Genomic DNA, 19723 nt, shown 5'->3' with positions numbered 1-19723 from the left:
GCACTTGCAACTTTGTGATTGTCTTTAGTTATCTTCCTACTTCTTATCTCTGTATATTGATGTGACCGCTAGACACATAAGACAAATTCCTCGTATGTAACTTGCATACCGTGGCAATAAAAGTGATTCTGATTCTGATTCTGATTCTGATTCTGAAATGAGACCTTAGTCAACATTGGACCAAGCCAGCTGCGATGGAAGACAATCAGATATACACACATGCAAGGCTTAGCTGGAGAAACATGTTATGTCTTTTGGTTCAAACTTGGCAGATTTTCTGCTAAATTCTGCGATGGATATTTACATATTAGTATTTTTTTTTAAGTCGAGCTGAAGTTTAGTAACTGAGTATTAACTTCCTTATTTCCGAGTAAAACATTGATTGTAGGCGGGACCAGAGACTGTGAGGAATTTGATTGGACAACAGGCCGCTAGAGAGGCAGGACATACCATTTGGGGAGTTTGATTGGACCGTTGAAAAGTGCTACATAACAAACCAAAACAAATATGGAGTCTGCTATGACTATGAGTTGGATGCTAGCCTCGCTAAGGTTAGCATCGATTCAGTTGCGGAGGACTAAAGTTACTCCCCCCCCCCCCCCCCCTTCCTTTATTTTCCCCGTTATCAGAGCAGGCAGGCGTCATGTTTCCGTTGAGCTGCCGGGGTTGGAGGAAGATGAGGGAGAGTTGCTGGAGAAGGACAGTTGGAGATTGATTGACAACTGTCATGTCATGATATTATTGATTGTAATCGAGTAGTACATGCTGACGTAAGCACACTGTGGGTTTCGTTTTGAATGAAGAAAACGTGGTTGAATTTTGACATAAAAATCCAAAGAAACTGGTTTTTGTAATTTTTTTTGGCATACATTGTTAAATAGGTGCACTCTATGTACCAGGGATCTGATTTAAAATACCGGTAGTTAAAAACTAATTTTTCATTTCAACTCGACTTTGACCATGTTTGTCAACCCTCTTTGTTTCTAGTGTTTGGGACCAGCAGGGAAGACAGGCAGTCTGGGGAAGAAGCCAGGTGAGCTGTTAATTCCTTTTCCATGTACGTCAGCATCTGATGGTAACCAAGAAACTAACAAAAAGGACAATTGCCAGTCATAAAATGGAGTTCCATTGTAACTGCTTAGCGCCTCATTTGTACTTCTTCAGTTGTGTTCTCTTTGCTGATGATACCAACTTGATTTTGTACCAAAAACAAATGTTTCCAACTCGTCAAACGATCCCTGGATTTCAGAATTTTGTACCTGGTGAAATCTAATCATTTGACGCTTCAGTATTAACAAGTTTAAGTAAGTTGCCTTCTGATTATTAAACAGGTGCTACAGGACTAACTACCCACCTCTTCCTCTCCCTGTCTCTCTGTCCGTCCATCAGAAATCGCCCAGGTGATCGCCCCCTACAGTGCGACGGGAGCAGAGCAGCTGACGTTGGCCCCGGGACAGCTCATCCTTATCAGGAAAAAGAACCCCGGGGGCTGGTGGGAGGGGGAGCTCCAGGTACACAAAAATACGTAGAGCTTTATAAAAGAATGTTTTTAAAAAGCTGAATCAGTCACCTGCTAACTTGTTGTGTCACTGAACACTCAGCAATCAATGGCCTAATCCCATTTAAGTTTAATCAGCATCAACTGCAACATATCTACTTATGGACGTGTTACACCTTTGACTTTGATTTTTGCACAAGAAAATAATTGTAAAAATGTGTCTGAAAAGTAAATTGGAAGGAATTTAAGTGATACATTTCAAATAGTACTTTCATTTTGACAACATGCGTTGTGTTCTGATTGGTCCAGGCCCGGGGGAAAAAGCGGCAGATTGGCTGGTTTCCAGCCAATTACGTCAAGCTGCTGAGCCCTAGCACCAGCAAGACCACACCCACAGAGCCCACCCCTCCCAAACTGCTCCCTTCCAACACAGGTACACAGAGTACGCACACACATAAAAGTTCAAATGTTTGGAGTGTACAGGTACGCGTAGCGCACGACTGACGCTCCAAACGGAGGCACGCATAGCCAACAACAGCATGTATATTGCAGAAACCCTGAAATTTGTACTGTTGATACCACTTGATACCACTTGATGTCACTGTAGCAGATAATGTTGTCTGGACCTCGTCAGTGACAGAGGCACCGCCAAGAAAACCATTTTAAGCGATGAAAATCCCTGATAAAATAATGCAAGTAAATGTTTGATAGATATGACTTTCAAGGACATCCTCCTGGCCCAACTGTCACTCTCTTTCATCTGTCTGTGTTTGCTCTCCCCAAGCTCTGTGTCAGGTGATCGGCATGTACGACTATGTGGCGCAGAACGACGACGAGCTCGCCTTCCAGAAGGGTCAGGTGATCACGGTGCTCAGTAAGGACGACTGTGATTGGTGGAAAGGGGAGCTCAACGGGAGGGAGGGGCTGTTTCCAAGCAACTACGTCAAACTCACCACGGATACAGACCCGAGCACGCAGTGTGAGTACACACACACACACACACACACACACACACGCCGCACACAATTAGTGTATATACACTAACTCCAGAACACATATTGTGAATACAAACTACTGTAACACACACAGGCACACATTCGACACACATACAATATGCACATACACACACAAGCACTCTCTCTCTCTTCCTCTCTCTCTCTCCCTCCCTCTCGCACATGCACGCACACACAGAGACACACACACACACACACACACACACACACACACACACACACACACACACACACCCCAGAGCCAGGTGTGGAGATGCTGTCCCTCTCCCAACCCTTGACCCTGGGTTGGTTTTGACCTATTACCTTTCACCTTTACACTCCTACGGGCCTCTTTGATAACCTCCCAATCACACACCACCTCTGGATGGTGTGTGTGCATGTGTGTGCGTGCGTGCTTGTATGTGCGTGTGTGTGTGTGCGTGACGTGTGTGCGTGCTTGTGTGTGCATTTATGTGTGTGTGTGTGTGTGTGTGTGTTCCCCTTTTCCTGCATGTGTCCCTTACAGCATGATCCACCATAGACTTAGAGTTTCTAGAGCGGCGCTTGAACAGTTTCACTGCTGCCAGTGCAAAGAGACTGTCTGACCTCACCTGTTCATACAGGTGAACACGACCCATCCTGCTAGCAGTCTTTCTTTATACAAGTGTCTCCATGGTACCGCAGGAATGAGTCCGGAGAAATAGCATGTTGGAGGCTATGGGATTTTAGAATGACCACTTTTATGACTTTTGAAATGTAAACGTAAATGTTTCAAATTCATAAATGTGGTCACTGTTTGTGAGGATTATCCTGCTGGACACAAATCACCACTCCCATAAACTTTTGTGAACCACAGCTTATTTAATGCATTTAAGCAAAACCCCTATAGCAAAACCCCATAGCCTCTTCCCCTGATGGTCCAACATGGCGACGATTTCTGGTTAAGCCTACAAAAATACGCCATCATCCCCGCGGTACACTATGTCTTCACACCAGAGATATAGCCTAGCTAACATGGTGACAGACTAGCGAAAATGCTAAATGGATTTACAATTGGCCGCAGAATAGATCAAGAATAGTTGAGACTTCAGATTTGCTTCGCCGACTCCCTAAAAAGTCAAAAGAAACATTATGCATTGGAATCAATGAGTAGGAGGAGATGAATGTCTCTGCCTGCCAGTGTGGATCTATACTGCTAAGAGCTGTGTCCTGCTCTGCTCCACTGTGTCTAAATGATCACTGGATATATACAACCAACCAGTATTTATTTTCACGATGCACTTTTGAAACCTCGATGCTGTGACTTCATACTGCCTGCCGCTGCTGTCGCCCGCTCTAGACTCTCTATTTCTATGCTAGGTTAGACCACACCTCCACACACTTCCTGTCTTGCTGCACGCTCCACCCACCTAGCACCCGATTGGTGGTGGTTGTCGTTGTTGTTGTTGTTGTTGTTGTTGTTTTTGTTTAGTTGTTTTTGTTGATGTTGTTGTTGTCGTCCTCTCTCTAGGATCATATCATTACCCAGAACCCCCCTCTCCTCAAAGCCCTCAAAGAGACCCACTAGGCCACGCCCACTAGGCCACTCAACCAATGGGACAGCAGCAAGAGGTCACATGACCAGGAAAATGGCGACTCTCCACCAATAGACGCCAGAGAGACAGACAGACAGACTGTAATGTTAAAAGCCCAATGGTGGCCAAACTCTCTGTCTATGCATGGCTCTGGCTGGACATGGCCAAACTCTGTATTATCTAAGGCTCTGGCTCCAAACAGCACTGTTCAACAGGAGGGAGGTCAATAGTCATTACTCCTCTTATGTCCTCCCCTCCTCTGCTTTCTTCTCCTCCTCCTCCTCCTCCTCTCTCTCTCTCCGTCTCTCTCTGTGTGTCTCTCTCTCTCTCTCTCCCTCTCACACACTGTTTTAACAAGGGTTAGAAAGAGGACGTGAGACTATTGAGCTCCTCTCTCACAGATTGGACTTTTTAACATGCAGTTGTTTTGACTGGAACACAATGACTGTATACACACAATCACACACCAACACATATACATATCCACGCATGCACACGCACACACACACACACACGCACACACACACCCCCACAGACAGACAACCAGCCCTATCCTGGCATAGTAAAGTGGATAGTGGGTCGTTTTGTGGCTTTCTGGGAGATCCTGTCATAGAATCATTAGCGCAACCCCCCTCCCTCCCCTCTTTTTTTTTTAACCCTGCTCCCATTGGTTCAGCAGCTTCATTCACCTGTCAGTCAAAGTGCTGGCTCCAACCCCCCCCCCCCCCCCCCACCCCTTCGTGCCCTCACTAACCCCTCCCCTCCCACAGCTTCACAGAAAGACCCACTATCTACCGGAGGACAAGTCTCAATGTTGAGTCTGGTTTACTCTCTCCTCTCCTCTCCTCTGCCACTGTCTGTCTCAATGCCAAAGACGGCTCTGCTCCGCTATAGAGTGCCGCAGGAATGAGTGCGCAAATGCGTTAGCGTGAATTCAAAGATATCTCGCTGACCACAAATGTCTAATATCATAAAGTTACCTTATTTCAGGCATCTAACCAAAAACCCATTCAAAAACCCCCGTTGACTTCGAGACGAGGGAGCCAAGCGCCATGCTAACTTCCGGGTTGGCCTACAGAAATACGTCATCCCTGTGGCGCTCTATACTCTGCTCTCCTTTCCTCAGCCCTCCTCCACCTGCTCCCTTACCTCACCTTCCCTCTCCTTCCCTCCTCTGCTCCCCCCACCTGCCCAACCCTGCCCCGAGCTGTGGAGGAGCGAAGCCTAGAGGAGTCAAAAGGAGACAAAGAGAGAGAGGAGGGGAGGGGAAGTAAGACAGTATTGAGATGCGTCCCGTGGAAGCTGAAGGCTGAGTTTCAATCCAGAGTGTTTACTAGATACCGCTAGTTTCTCCTTGTGTCTTCCACGGCTGGGAAGGAGGCAAGGCAAGGAGGCATGGAAGGGAGCAAGCGGTTGGAATGGGACTCAGCCTGTAGCTCAGGGGCGAAAGTGTAAAGCCATGCTATAACTGCTTAGCATACCAGCTAACCAAACACACACACACACACACACCATATACAACATGGTACAGAGAGTTTGGAGTATGCACATGACCATAAACAGTGTGAACGCATCACATACACACACATATCACTCACACTCAGACACAGTGATAGTGTTTTTATCCATAGTAGTTTATTATTCTGAGTTATGTATTAACTTCAAATGAACTGTTTTATGTTCTATTATTGTTGTTTTTGTTTACATGTTGATTGTTTTGTCTGTTGCTATGATGATGAGATGCTGTCACACGGTGTAGGGCGAGGATTTTGAAAAAAAACAACAACCGGGACAGGACAATGGCATCACAACACACAGACACAGATTAGGTACTAAATTGTAGGGGTGGAACAATTATGTCAGAAAACCTACTCGTTTTCCGTTATATCATGGCTGATGTTAGTTATTAGTACTTTGAATAATTCCAATAATTGCAATTTCATAACAACCGTTTCATAACAGCTGTTCTCACAGTGTTACACCACTGAAAGCTAAACCAGAAGCTAGCTCGTTAATTCAGTATCAAGCTCTAGAGCGTTCTGTCAATCAATGTTGGCTACTGATAACTGCATGGAACCGAATGGAATTGATCTTTTATCAAATCACATCAAATCATTATTGACTTGATGTCATTCTGTTATATTTTAATATGAACTTCAAAATACGGTGGCTAGTTAAGGCGATGAAGAGTTGGTGCTGGCTTTTGTTTTCGTTTCCCACACTGCATTGCAAACGCACCGTACCAAGCCGCCGGCGATCGTTCCACCCCTACTGGACGTGAAGGAAGGGACAATGATCTGTGAAGTTTGAAACGACAGTAATACTAAAAACCCAGGACAGGACAGGACAGTGACATATGCACTGAGGCACAGGACTGAACATACTCAGGAGTGGACAGTTACATCACACATACTGACTTGGGAGGGGACAAAAAAGGAAGAGACAGTGACAGGAGACAGACGGAGAGGTAGAGAAACACAAATAATCGTACATTTTTCAGTATTTTTTCGCAGCCCAATCTGTTACTTTCAGTTCATGGCTCACATTTTGCAGCTGCAGTTTTCTGCCCTTCCTGGTAAACATTTGCCTAAATCCGTTTACCCAAAATGGCGTTAGCTCATGCAGCCGATATAGAAGAGCCACGACTTTACGGCGCTGTTTGCATACATTTAAACGTCACATATCACTGATGTACCAGCTAAGACAGACCGACATAGATGGACAGAGACTGGTAGATGAACGAACAGACGGACAGACCAATCCTTAGCAAAATGTGATAACGGTTACCATGGTGATGTACACACGTCCCTTTGCAACAAAACCGCCCTTCTATCCGTTCCCATAGCAACAGACTAGTATTATAGTGGTTGCCATATCAGATTTGTATTTTAATGTTTTTTGTTTTGTTTTTCCAGTTGACAGTATTGTGATTTTTAATGTTTACCCTCAGAAACACAAACGATGAATGAAATTATTATTGAACTACGCAACTTTTTTTATACAACAAGCAATAGAATTATTATTAACCTGCTTGGATCCTATTGGCTCCTCAGTGTATCAGTATTGGAGGTGACGCTCTCTGATTGGTCGTTGGGTCAAGGCCATCGGTTCTTAAACTTTGGCTGAAGGGCCCAAAATGGGTCGCTGGCCAGTTTATGTCGGGTCCCCACGGGACAAAGGTGCTAGTAGATTTGAATGCGGCTCGGTTTCAGGGTGCGAGAACCCCAAGTGTGTCAAGTCCACATCCTGGACTGAGCCGGTTTTGGGAACCGCTGGTCTGGCCGCCTCACAGTCACAAGAAGCTGTTCTAGATTAGACTGTGTAGACCCACCTGGGCCAGAGCCACACTGCACACCAGGTGGCTTCATGCTAAAGGTTTGGCTAACCTAGCTACATGTAGCTTCGCGGGCACCTGTTACTAGATGCCCGTCAGTCTCGCCATTTTTGTCTCCTTCCTAAGCATTTAGTTGGCACAAAATGGCGTGACTGGACATGACACTTTGTTCTGCAATAACAGAGAATTAATTAACGTCCCCATCTAATTAATTCAGATTACTTTTACTTAATGGGAAAACACAGCTTTAATGGTGACCTAATGCTCCTCCAGGAGTCATACACATAGATTACAACCAATAAAACTATTGGTTGTGATCTATTTTTTAACAATCCCACACGTCCAATCAAATAAAGGGTTTTCTCCCTGACTCATTCCATTGGTTTAAACCTTTGAATGATGTGTTATATCCTCCACCCCAACATCCTGTTTTTTTCGACAGAAAAACGCATCAAATCAAGCAAGTAAAGATGCCGTTTCACGTGGTCTTTACTGACATTACCCGAGCTAGAACTTGGATTTTAACATTGTGTCTTTTACCGTTGTTACCCGAAAGCTGCACGACCCTGGTCTGAAGTCTGGCTCTGGTCTAGTCTGGTGCTATTTAAAAAAAAAAGAAAAAAAAGAGCTCTGTATGATCTATACTAAAAACTAATGAATGATGACAAGTGATGCTTCATATGGATATAAATAGCATCTCTGATGAATGGATGAATGGATGGATGGATTAACAGCCAAGCCAAATGTAACCAGACTGCACTTGGTGTCAATGTGTGAGTGAATGAATTCAAGCATGAATGTGGAATTTGAATGGAAAAACGAGTGGTTAGACGGGACAGACTGAGGAATGACACGGATACTTGAATGAATGAATGAATGAGTGAACATGTACAGAATGTTTAGCATAGCGTTCGTAGTGAAAATGTCCTGAGTTTTTATTGGTGGAGATTTTGATGAAGCGGAGAATCTGATTGGTCCTGATGATTAAAACGCTCTGAGACAGATTGGTGTCACAAAGGTCTTGTTACTTTCTCTCTCTCTCACACACACACACACACACACCCTTGTAAATGATAGGAATACTATATACATAAGTACATATATGTTCCCCTTTAACCACACACATACATACACACATTCATACATACAGTAGCACAAACATATTCTGGTATTACATGATTTTTGTCATATGTATGACATATAAAACTAACACACACACACTCAGAAGCACAAACATACCCGCCTCCAGTTTATTGATCCCAGGTATGTATAGTGTGGCATTACCGGTATTATAATGTAGCCATTGTGAACGTGTGTGAAGTGTTGATATACTTTTTCCCCAGATTATGTTGTATTGTGGCCATTGTGTATTGCAGGCTAGTTGATTGACAGCTGCTCTGGTGTGTGTGTGTGTGTGTGTTGCTCCAGGGTGTGCTGACCTCCACCTGCTGGACATGTTGACTCCCATGGAGAGGAAGAGGCAGGGCTACACACACGAGCTGATTGTCACCGAGGAGAACTACGTCAACGACCTGCAGCTCGTCACTGAGGTACGCGCACACACACACACACGCAAACACACACGCAAACAGACATACAGAAATACACACGTACATAAGCAGTTTTGTTTATTGTACATTTATTTCCTGCTTTATGACCCTGACAAATAAATGACATTGGAAAGACAGAATATTTGTGATATTTTAAGACTTAATATTCGGCACAGAATAACACCTAAATATCAGTGAATTTGGTCTAAAAATACTGGTATTGGTATTGGCCTTAAAACTCTATTGTCTGTGTGCGTGCGTGCGTGTAGATCTTCCAGAAGCCTCTGCTGGAGTGTGAGCTGCTGACGGAGAAGGAAGTGGCCATGATCTTCGTCAACTGGAAGGAACTCATCATGTGCAACATCAAACTGCTCAAGTAAAGGAAGACACACTAAACACAGTGTACTACACACACACACACACACACACACACACACACACCAGGCAGCAGATCGGAGCTTCACTTACACCAACTTTTCTCTGAGGCAGAGATAATCTGATTGGTTGAGTTAGACCTCAGTAGGCGGAACTAAATGTTCCTCTAACTGAAACTCTAATCTGACATCAGACCATAGACCATGTTGTCACAGCAACCTGAACTCTGGGCATTGTTATTTAAACATTATCCCTACTCTCTCCTCCCACAGGGCTTTGAGAGTCAGGAAGAAGATGTCAGGTGAACGCATGCCAGTGAAGATGATTGGTGACATCCTGACCAATCAGCTGCCTCACATGCAGCCCTACATCAGGTTCTGTCTGTCAATCATCTAATATATCTTATAAAATTGTTCTTTTGATAAAACCTATTAAATCAAGATTTTTCCAGGATGACCGTATTTAATTAAACAATGTGTTTAGTACAAGAATGGACTCCTCTTTGTCCGCTAATGAAGCATCATTTCTACGTCCAGATTCTGTTCGTGTCAGTTAAACGGAGCCACGCTGATTCAGCAGAAAACGGACGACCCTGAGTTCAAAGACTTCCTCAAGGTATAACACATGCACACACATGCACACAGCATTTTACCACCAATAGAGAATAGAAAAAAGTGGTGAATTTTTTACATGTTTTCTTTTTTTTACAAATTCCAAGTAATAATTTCAAGTAATTCCCTGACCCGATGTTAATTGCAATCATATGAAATACGGTAATAATTGTATCATAAGCTTATATTATTATGATACAAATTATCTCTATTAAGCAAATATTCAGCCAAGAATAATATAAACAACCTTCATAACCTTAAAGGGATAGTTCGGTTTGTTTGAAGTTGGGTCCTATCAGCTAGTCACATACACTAACGTAATTAGGTACAGTGTTCTGGACGCTGAGCGCAGTGTCTAACGAGATCCGGCAGCCTCGCGCAGCCTCACCAGCTTTTTCTCTCTCAGTCCTGGGGGTCAACAACTAAAACTATAACTGTAATTTAGCCACCTAAAACAACGCCCACCTAAACAAATCGATATCCGTGTACATGCACGCTCTATTTTGACAATTTTCAGCGCTTTACTTTTCCGCAAAACAGCAGTTTCATTCGGCACTGCTTTTTCTCCAAACCGTACAACTACCGTGTTCCTCCGCTAAAAGCCAGGTCAGAGCCGCAGCACTGGATTACTCCGCAGTTATTTGGGGGTAGGCTATTTTATTTCTCCCGGTTTGAAGACACAACAAATAGAATACACGGACGAAAATATGAGTGATTTTGATAGCGAGGATGATATGCCATTCACCTTGGTGACAAGAGGATACAATTATGAACCAGAGAGAATACAGAAGAGGAACTTTTGCAGAGAGTGAACAGGCAGAGAGATGCGCCTGCTGTCTAAATGCCTGGGTGCCCTGGCTGCAAACCTTATTCACCATTCCCAGGATAAATTGTGGAAAACGACCCAGACCAGAGAGGCCAGGTGACTTGTTGTCTCTAAAGTAAGTCAGTGTTTTATCTCTCTTCTTCCTGTTTTGTAAACCGCGGCTCTGTGCTCTGTGCTGGCTTTAGCGGAGGAATACGGTGGTTGTACGGCTGGGAGAAAAAGCAGTGCCGAATGAAACTGCTGTTTTGCGGAAAAGTAAAGCGCTGAAAATTGTCAAAATAGAGCGTGCATGTACACAGATATCGATTTGTTTAGGTGGGCGTTGTTTTAGGTGTTTTAGGTGGCTAAATTACGTTTTAGTTGTTGACCCCCAGTACTGAGAGAGAAAAAGCTGGTGAGGCTGCGCGAGGCTGCTCCTCTGGGTGCCGGATCTCGTTAGACACTGCGCTCAGCGTCCAGAACACTGTACCTAATTACGTTAGTGTATGTGACTAGCTGATAGGACCCAACTTCAAACAAACCGAACTATCCCTTTAATGCACTGTCCATCCACCTGCCTCTCTCTCTCTCTCCCCCTCTGTCTGTCTGTCTCTCCCGCCCCTCTCTATCTCTCTCTCTCTCTCTCTCCCTATGTCTCTCTCTCTCTCTCTCTCTCTCTCTCTCCCTCCCTCCCTCTCCCTATGTCTCTCTCAGAGGTTAGCCATGGATCCCAGGTGTAAAGGAATGCCTCTGTCCAGCTTCCTGCTCAAACCCATGCAGAGAGTCACACGCTACCCCCTCATCATCAAGAACGTATGTGGAGCATTTCTTTCTCTTTCTTTCTTTCTTTCTTTCGTCACTCTATTGATAAATCTGTCTGTCTTTATTGATTGTAGATCTTAGAAAATACTCCAGAACCCCATCCGGACCACAGCCATCTGAAAGCTGCTCTGGAGAAAGCCGAGGAGCTGTGCTCACAGGTGCACGCACGCACGCACGCACACACACACACACACACACACACATTAAGTTTAAGTTATAGTATTTTAGTTCTGAAATGTTTCAAATTCAATACTTTTTCATTACCTTTTCAGGTTGAATGAAACACTTGAGTTCACAGTGTAGGAACCCCAAAATGTTGATGCCATGGGAAATGATCAACTCAATGTTGATACTCATCATGACTATCCACAGATAGTTGATTGGAAATTAATTTCTGATGTGTGTGTCTCCAGGTGAACGAGGGCGTCAGGGAGAAGGAGAACTCGGATCGTCTAGAGTGGATACAGGCTCATGTCCAGTGTGAGGGTCTCTCTGAGGTAACACACACACACACACACACACACACACGCACACACACAAACAGTGGATACACATTGAAAAACGAATATGAATCACTAGCTTCTGGTTGTGCATACAATCCAATAATGACACAGACACACGATTATTTCTTCACACACTAAGTTTTCAGAGTGAAAACCATGAAAAAGAAATCTAGAAAATATTGTTATTAAAATATAATCCCCAGGCCTCGTGTGTGTTTATTTTGTGCGTGTGTTTTTAACCAGCTTCTCTGTCTTCCCCACAGCAACTGGTGTTCAACTCGGTCACCAACTGTCTGGGTCCCAGGAAGTTCCTGCACAGCGGGAAACTGTTCAAAGCCAAGAGCAGCAAGGAGCTGTACGGCTTCCTGTTCAACGACTTCCTGCTGCTAACACAGGTGAGCGCTTCCTGTTCAACCACTTCCTGCTGCTAACACAGGTGAGCGGCTCGTTTCTCGCTGGGAATGCCTCAACCCTCTGTACACGCTCATGTTCACTGAAACTAGTTTTCCATCTCCAACAACCCCCTCCCTCCCTCCCTCCCTCCCCCCCCGCAGGTGACCAAACCTCTCGGCTTTTCTGGCTCGGACAAAGTCTTCTCCTCCAAAACGCACCTGCAGTACCGCATGTATAAGACAGTAAGACGACACACACATGAACACACACACACACACACACACACACACACACACACACACACACACACAGCCACACTCACATACACTTTCTTTATTGCTGAACAGGGTAATTTGAAGACTCTAAAAGTCTTCAAATTAATTTGTTAAATTGGAGAACTTGAAAGGTAGTAAAAAAATATTTTGTTTACTATTGGATGATAGATTTCTGCATTTCTGTGCTTTGATTAATATAGAGTGGACAAATTGTAAAATAATATAATTATAATTAATATAATTTAATTGGATCTGCTTTAATAAACGCAATTAGAGTCCACAATACATTTTTGTTGTCCTCCATAATTCACATTCATTTGATAGTATCGGAATCAGAATTTACATTTTGTATTATTCAATCAGAAATAGGCTGGTTTTGACAGTTTCGTTTCTATGTTTTGGTTTATAAATCGGTGTGAAATTCAATTCCAAGTAGATTTAAAGAGTTTAAATGTCTTAAATCTGGGAGTCACTGTGAAATCTGCGGGTACCCTGGTAGAGCACTTTGCGAGAAACCATTTTTAAAGTAAATTTTAAATACCTTTCACTTGACTTCAATCTAAGAGTTGAAAGAAGCGGCATACTGTCAATGCTGAGCTGTCAAGAGATTAACTTATTGTATATTGTGTGTAACTCCTCTGTTGTCTCTGCCAGCCCATATTCCTGAACGAAGTGTTAGTGAAGCTGCCGACCGACCCGTCAGGGGACGAACCTCTGTTCCACATCTCTCACATAGACAGAGTGTATACCATCAGAGCTGAGAGCATTAATGAAAGGTAACGCACACACACACACACACACACGCACGCACATATAGAATAATGCACGTAATGTACCAAATCCCAAAGGGAGATTTAGTGGTTCTCACCGTGGGTCTGGGGACCACCAGGGGGCTCCACCCAGCAAAGTGACCAATCATAAACTTCATTCGTTAAAACAATTAGAGAATGTAGAAGAATGGCTGTAGTCTCTCTCTGTTGTCTCTCTCTACCTACATTACAGATAGTCGTGCAACTATAGACGAAATCAGATCTAACAAGAAACAATATTCTCAGATTTACATCCGAGAGACAAAATCTAATCATAGTCTAGTCTGTGGCTCTAATGTGGACTAAACTAGGGGTCCTTCATATGGAAATTGTTGAGAAGCACCAGCTTATAGTATTGGTGTCTTATTTAACATGGCTGGATGCATGAAAATGTTTGTAGTCACTAACAAGTCTGTATTTTTGGTTGTGTGTGTGTGTGTGTGTGTGTGTGTGTGTGTGTGTGTGCGTGCGTGCGTGCGTGCGTGCGTGCGTGTAGGACGGCGTGGGTTCAGAAAATCAAGGCAGCATCTGAACTCTTTATAGAAACCGAGAAGAAGAAGAGAGAGAAGGCTTACCTAGGTAATCCATCCATCCTGACTGGTTCAAGGGAATAGACACATTTAAATATCCAATATGATCTTCCATTATCAAACGTCTCTTCTGTCTGATGTTTCAAATATTAGCGAATAATATCGAAATATCTCTTCTCTCATCGCTCTCTCTGTCAGTCCGTTCCCAGAGGGCTACAGGTATCGGCAGACTGATGGTCAACATCGTGGAGGGAATCGAACTCAAACCCTGTCGCTCTCACGGTACGCACACGTTTTGACATTTGAGTTTCGAATCATTCTGTTAAGTCATGTCATTTTTCTTTGCCAGGGACTTGTCACATGATCATGATGTCTCCTTCACTTTGTCACAGAACACAGGTTACATCTGTAACCAAACCTGTTTAGTGAGATAACTACCTAACTAAATGATCTACCTATATTCCCAGGGAAGAGTAACCCGTACTGTGAGGTGACCATGGGTTCCCAGTGCCATATCACTAAGACGTTACAGGTATTACTATTAGGATTATTACAATTATGGTTATGATGATTGTTATCATTTGAATCCCTTTGTTATCGTACTCCTTCTGCCACTTCTCAGTTTCCTCTGTGATGCTTCATGAGAGACTATCGCCAGGAACATTTATGGGTCTAATTAAATATGGTGTTTTGCAGTTGCTCCAAACAATTATTTTGTATTAAAGATCTGTGCTTAAGCACATATTGAGCCTAATTCATTGAATACCCACTTTGCAATGAAAAAAATAATAATTTTGAATGCCAAAAGACTGATTTTATAAATACTGTATGCTTAGTCGTGACAGGCCTAGTTTCCACTGTGATATCATTAAAACATTACCGCTATTTATAGTTTTTCTTAAATTATGTTTTATGTCTCTATATTGCCATTACATTTTTGATGAACACCTGCGAGACAAGCTACACACCCATCCATTGACTGATTTTATTGATTTATCACTGAATAAGCAGAAAGGTCTAAACTGTCAATGGTCTAAACACTATTACCAGTAACCCACTACAGAGATGGCATCAAAGATAAAGCAATGGCTTTTTATTGAATATAATTGAAACTGTATATATATATATATACAGTATATATATACACATATATATATATAGGTAATTGTCCTTGTATTGCTGTTCTCTCTGTCTCTGTAGGACACGTTGAATCCCAAGTGGAACTCCAACTGTCAGTTTTTTATAAAGGACCTTGAACAGGACGTCCTCTGTGTTACTGTGTTCGAACGAGACCAGTTCTCACCTGACGGTCAGTACACACACACACACACACACACACAGTTCAAGGATTTTCATTTTGATTACCCGTTCAAGTTCAGATCAATGGCTTTGTTTTCACAACCCTATCTCTCTCTCCCTCTCTCCCTCCCCAGACTTCCTGGGCAGGACAGAAATCCGATTGGCCGAGATAAAGAAGGACCAGGGTTCTAAAGGACCAATCACAAAGCGGTTGCTGCTCCACGAGGTTCCGACGGGAGAGATCGTTGTCAGGCTGGACCTCCAGCTGTTTGAAGAACCGTAAAAACCTGGATGGGACTTCACTGGACTGGATTGGACCACAGCAGATCTTTAGAGTTGTTTTGAAGAGCCATAAGAATTGGATCAGACTGATTTGGACTCAGTTGGGCGGGATCATACTGGATTGGACAACTAGACGGGTCTAGGTTTTTGGAGTCTGGTCTGGTTTCAAATGAAGCCATCTCCATCCATGAATCACCATTCGTTTTGCCATAGGGGGAAATACTTGAAATACGTGTACTAATTCTAAATTAGTAACAGTTTGAACATTCATACAACAGACATTTTGCGATACTAAGGCATGTCACCTATGAATTAAGGTGGGGCGATATGGTTGAAATCAATATCACGATAATGCTAAGGATGTTTTCCAATATCGATATCTCGATATGGCTCACATTATGCAAAAATCACATGCCAAATAATCAAATGAATGCTCATCCCATTGAACCGAATGGTCATGTTACAGTATGTGTGAGGTCAAACAAAAGTGCAATTTCCAAATAATATTCTGTAAAGTAAATAACTCAGTTTTTAAATAGTATTTTCTTGTTATCATCAATTCAGACAGCAGGATTGTCGAAAAATCACCATATCATCACAATATGATTCACTGAAAGATGATACATGATAATATATATATTGATTTATTGCCCAGACCTGCTGTGAATGAAATGTCATATTTCAACAAGCATTAAAAGAGATAAAAACAGCCATTAAAAATACAAAAGCCAGTTCTTATATTGGGCTCCACTGTTTGGCAGTTGTTCACTAACTCACTTACTACCTAGCTCAGCTGGCTAAACTAACTCGCTCAACAATGGTGTTGCATAAATGGGCTTAAGTTTACGCCAACTCCTGATGATGAGTACTACAAATCCCAGTCCTGTTGAATCTAATCTGATCCAGTCCGGTCCTGTCCGCCCTCCGTCTGGTCCAGTTCTGTATTTAGTTCAATCCAGTCCAGTCTTCTCCGAACCCGGTCCGGTCTTTACTGTTTTCTCTCCCTCTGCTTCATCAGACAGTCTCAGATACTCCAGTGACAATCCCACCCCTCCCTTTCTCCCCTACCCTACCCACCACACCCAGTGTGTGTGTGTGTGTGTGTGAGTGAGTATGTGTGTGAGTGTGAGTGAGTGTATCAAGGTGGACAGGCTAATTAAAGGTACCGTTTTCTGTATTATTATTTTTTACCTCAAGAGTCTTATGATCAGCTCTTCAGACGACCAGCCTTGAGGTACTGCATGTAAAGGGGTGCTGACATTTTGAATTTGTGTCTGTTTCGCTTCACTGGATACTAACGTTCTACACCAGTGATACTCAACTTGCGGCCCGCGATAGGGTGCAGGGTGGCCCCCTCGACCATTTTCTAATTCACAATGAAAACTAACGTGAAATAAAGTTGGACTGAGCTCCAGCTAAATTGTCAAATACCGCCGTCTGATCGGCCACCCAGGCTCATGCACTAACTTACTTAACATAAGTGTACACAAAACTGTCAGACTAAACTCTGGCTGACACCCCAGGAAACCTACAATCCGCTACAGAAAAACGTATATTAATGTTTGTTTATTACCTGGCCCCTAGCCTCCTATCATTTTACAAAAGTGGCCCCCGGGCAAAGCAAGTTGAGTATCCCTATCCCTGTACCACCATCGCAGCAAGCGAGCGCTACTCATGGGCAACTGTCGGGTATAGACGAATCACAGACTACAATGTCAGGGTCTTCCTTTATATGTATAAATTATGACAGTAATAATTCTATGCTGAAATATTAAAATAATATTGACGTCCAGGGACCAGGTGTGTGACGGCTTGAACTGAGGTACTGTAAAGAAGAAGGATGTCTTAAAAGTTTTGTTTTTGTTTAGTAAGTCAACAAAACAATGACATATATGTTTTTGTTTCCGTCTGAACTCACATTTGAACTCTATAGTGTACCGCAGGGATGACACATTTTTGTAGGCTTAACCCAGAAATGGCCGCCATGCTGGTTCGTACGGGGGAAAAGGCTATGGGATTTGAGAATGGGGATTTTGGTAAAATGCGAGAAATAAGGTCTGTGGTTATCACAAGCTTATGGGAGTGGAAATGTGTGTTCAGCAGGATAATCTTCACAAACGAGGACCACTGTTATGACTTTTGAAGCGTTTGCTGAAAATGGCGTTTAACATTTACGCTTCAAAAGTCATAAAAGTGGTCTTCGCGTGTGACGATTATCCTGCTGAACACACATTTCCACTCCCATAAGCTTGTGTTAACCACAGACCATATTTATTCCATGCATTTAACTAAAATCCCATAGCCTTTTCCCCGTACGAACCAGCATGGCGGCGATTTGCTACTTTCGACTCATTCCTGCACTACTCTATAGTTACATTGCTGCTGTGTGGAGCTATCAAGTGATCGCCACTCCATATACTGTAGTTTATACTACATATACACTCCATATATGTAGTTTTCAGACTTATTTCCCAAAATGTCTCTATGGAAAAAAAAATAACAATGATGGTACTTGTGCGTTGGCACTTCCAGCACTTTTAAAACAAACATTATTGATACTGATATTGAGTCCAGATATTGGAGACCAGAGCAGGACGGGACTGTTACGCTAGCATAGCTAGCTAGACGGGGACAGGCACTTGGTTTAGCTAGCCCAGCCAGTTTTAGAGTATGTTAGTTGCTTAGTTAGCGCTACTTGGCCAGTTAGGTAATATAAGTGATATGGTTAGCTGGGCCGTTATAATCGCATGGTTACATAGTAATGCACTGAGTTACCATGATTTACCGATGGTTACCTTCGTGACTGACCAGCCACTGTCCAATCAAATTTCAGCAAGACTAAAGCCAATTGCAACAGCTTGACCATGGAGGAAGGTGTGTGTGTTTCCCTTAATTATGATGAATGGTGATGCTGACAATGTCTTAGACCCCTCCCACACCTCTCTGTACTGCTCTCCACAATCCAAGTTCTCCCACTGTACTAAAACGAACCCAGTCCAGTTTGAAGCCGTTCTGTCTATCTTCCAGGTTGTGTATAATACTACTGCTTATCTGAGAGTTAATATATGAGCGCTATGGGGGCGATAATAGAGACAGCCTGCTGTTCATTAGGCTATCACTGTAGAAGATGATGTACTTTGTTGTCTTTCAATGTTCAGAATAAACTTAGTTGGACCAAAACGGCAGTTATCTTTATGGTTGGTTTGTTATTTAATGGTTTTAACCTACATACTGTAACTAGAGGTTATATTAAAAAAAATAAAAAAATCATGAGAAACACACTGTTGAACTTGAGTATGAAATGGGTCGATGCAGTGCTCATGTGGTGTCAGATTAGAGCCTGACATGCTCCGATATATCCGTATTGGCCGATATGTTTTTATTTTCTAAGTTATAGACAGCATGTTGTGTACTGTATATTTGATCCTTTTTCTTAAATCAAGTTATATATAAATGTGTTATATTTGTGTTGTATTTCTAGTTATTTATAATTATTAAATTCCCAGTTAAGTTTACCGTTTCATTGCATCGATATCATTTTGGACAATAAAGTTTATTGATAAACTGTAAAATATCCTGCCTACATTATAGATCTCAAGTCACATCAAGTCATATCTTTGTCAACTGTTTGATATTTGAGGGATCATTGCAAAACAAAGTGTAATGTGTATAATATAAGAATATCGGCCGATATATAGATATTGGAATTTTTCTACACCCCAATATTGGTATTGGTCCCAAAAATCCAGTATGTCGGGCTCTATGTCAGATTTAGTTCAAGCAGTGGTTCTCAACCATGGTTAAATCAAACATTTTATTTTGTGGACAGAAATCACATGACATATTTCAGAAAACATTCTTTTTCAACCGTTGGACCATGAAGAAACAATGGATTGGCGCTTTATAGGAGCAAACAAACCATCAGCAGTGTTTCACTCCCAAGGAAAATGCAATGTTTACATTTTTTGCTTCACAGGCAGTAAGTACAGTAGTTAATTACCATTCCCTAATGCAGTGGTTCCCAAACTTAGGGTTACGACCCTAAGTGGGGTCGCCTGACATGTCTAAATA

The 19723-nt window shown here is 42.7% G+C and overlaps 1 protein-coding gene across 1 annotated transcript in view; it reads left to right on the top strand.

Moving 5' to 3' along the window:
• itsn1 (intersectin 1 (SH3 domain protein)) overlaps positions 1-17710 on the top strand; it is a 58479-nt gene extending 40769 nt beyond the window's left edge. The window contains exons 29-47 of the mRNA XM_083658482.1: positions 988-1033; positions 1390-1511; positions 1808-1931; positions 2283-2477; positions 8827-8948; positions 9218-9324; positions 9596-9697; positions 9860-9938; positions 11454-11552; positions 11636-11719; positions 11975-12058; positions 12328-12459; positions 12619-12699; positions 13387-13508; positions 14038-14120; positions 14270-14353; positions 14539-14603; positions 15272-15380; positions 15505-17710. Coding sequence (XP_083514608.1) covers positions 988-1033; positions 1390-1511; positions 1808-1931; positions 2283-2477; positions 8827-8948; positions 9218-9324; positions 9596-9697; positions 9860-9938; positions 11454-11552; positions 11636-11719; positions 11975-12058; positions 12328-12459; positions 12619-12699; positions 13387-13508; positions 14038-14120; positions 14270-14353; positions 14539-14603; positions 15272-15380; positions 15505-15653 — 1989 coding nt within the window. The 3' untranslated portion in view covers positions 15654-17710. The remainder of the gene's footprint in view (positions 1-987; positions 1034-1389; positions 1512-1807; positions 1932-2282; positions 2478-8826; positions 8949-9217; positions 9325-9595; positions 9698-9859; positions 9939-11453; positions 11553-11635; positions 11720-11974; positions 12059-12327; positions 12460-12618; positions 12700-13386; positions 13509-14037; positions 14121-14269; positions 14354-14538; positions 14604-15271; positions 15381-15504) is intronic.
• The last annotated feature ends 2013 nt before the right edge of the window (positions 17711-19723 follow it).

This window comes from Poromitra crassiceps, assembly GCF_964638095.1.
Source record: "Poromitra crassiceps genome assembly, chromosome: 22".
Classification (NCBI taxonomy): domain Eukaryota; kingdom Metazoa; phylum Chordata; class Actinopteri; order Beryciformes; family Melamphaidae; genus Poromitra; species Poromitra crassiceps.
The sequence above is the reverse complement of the archived record's forward strand: the minus strand, read 5'-3'. Positions and strand labels throughout refer to the sequence as shown.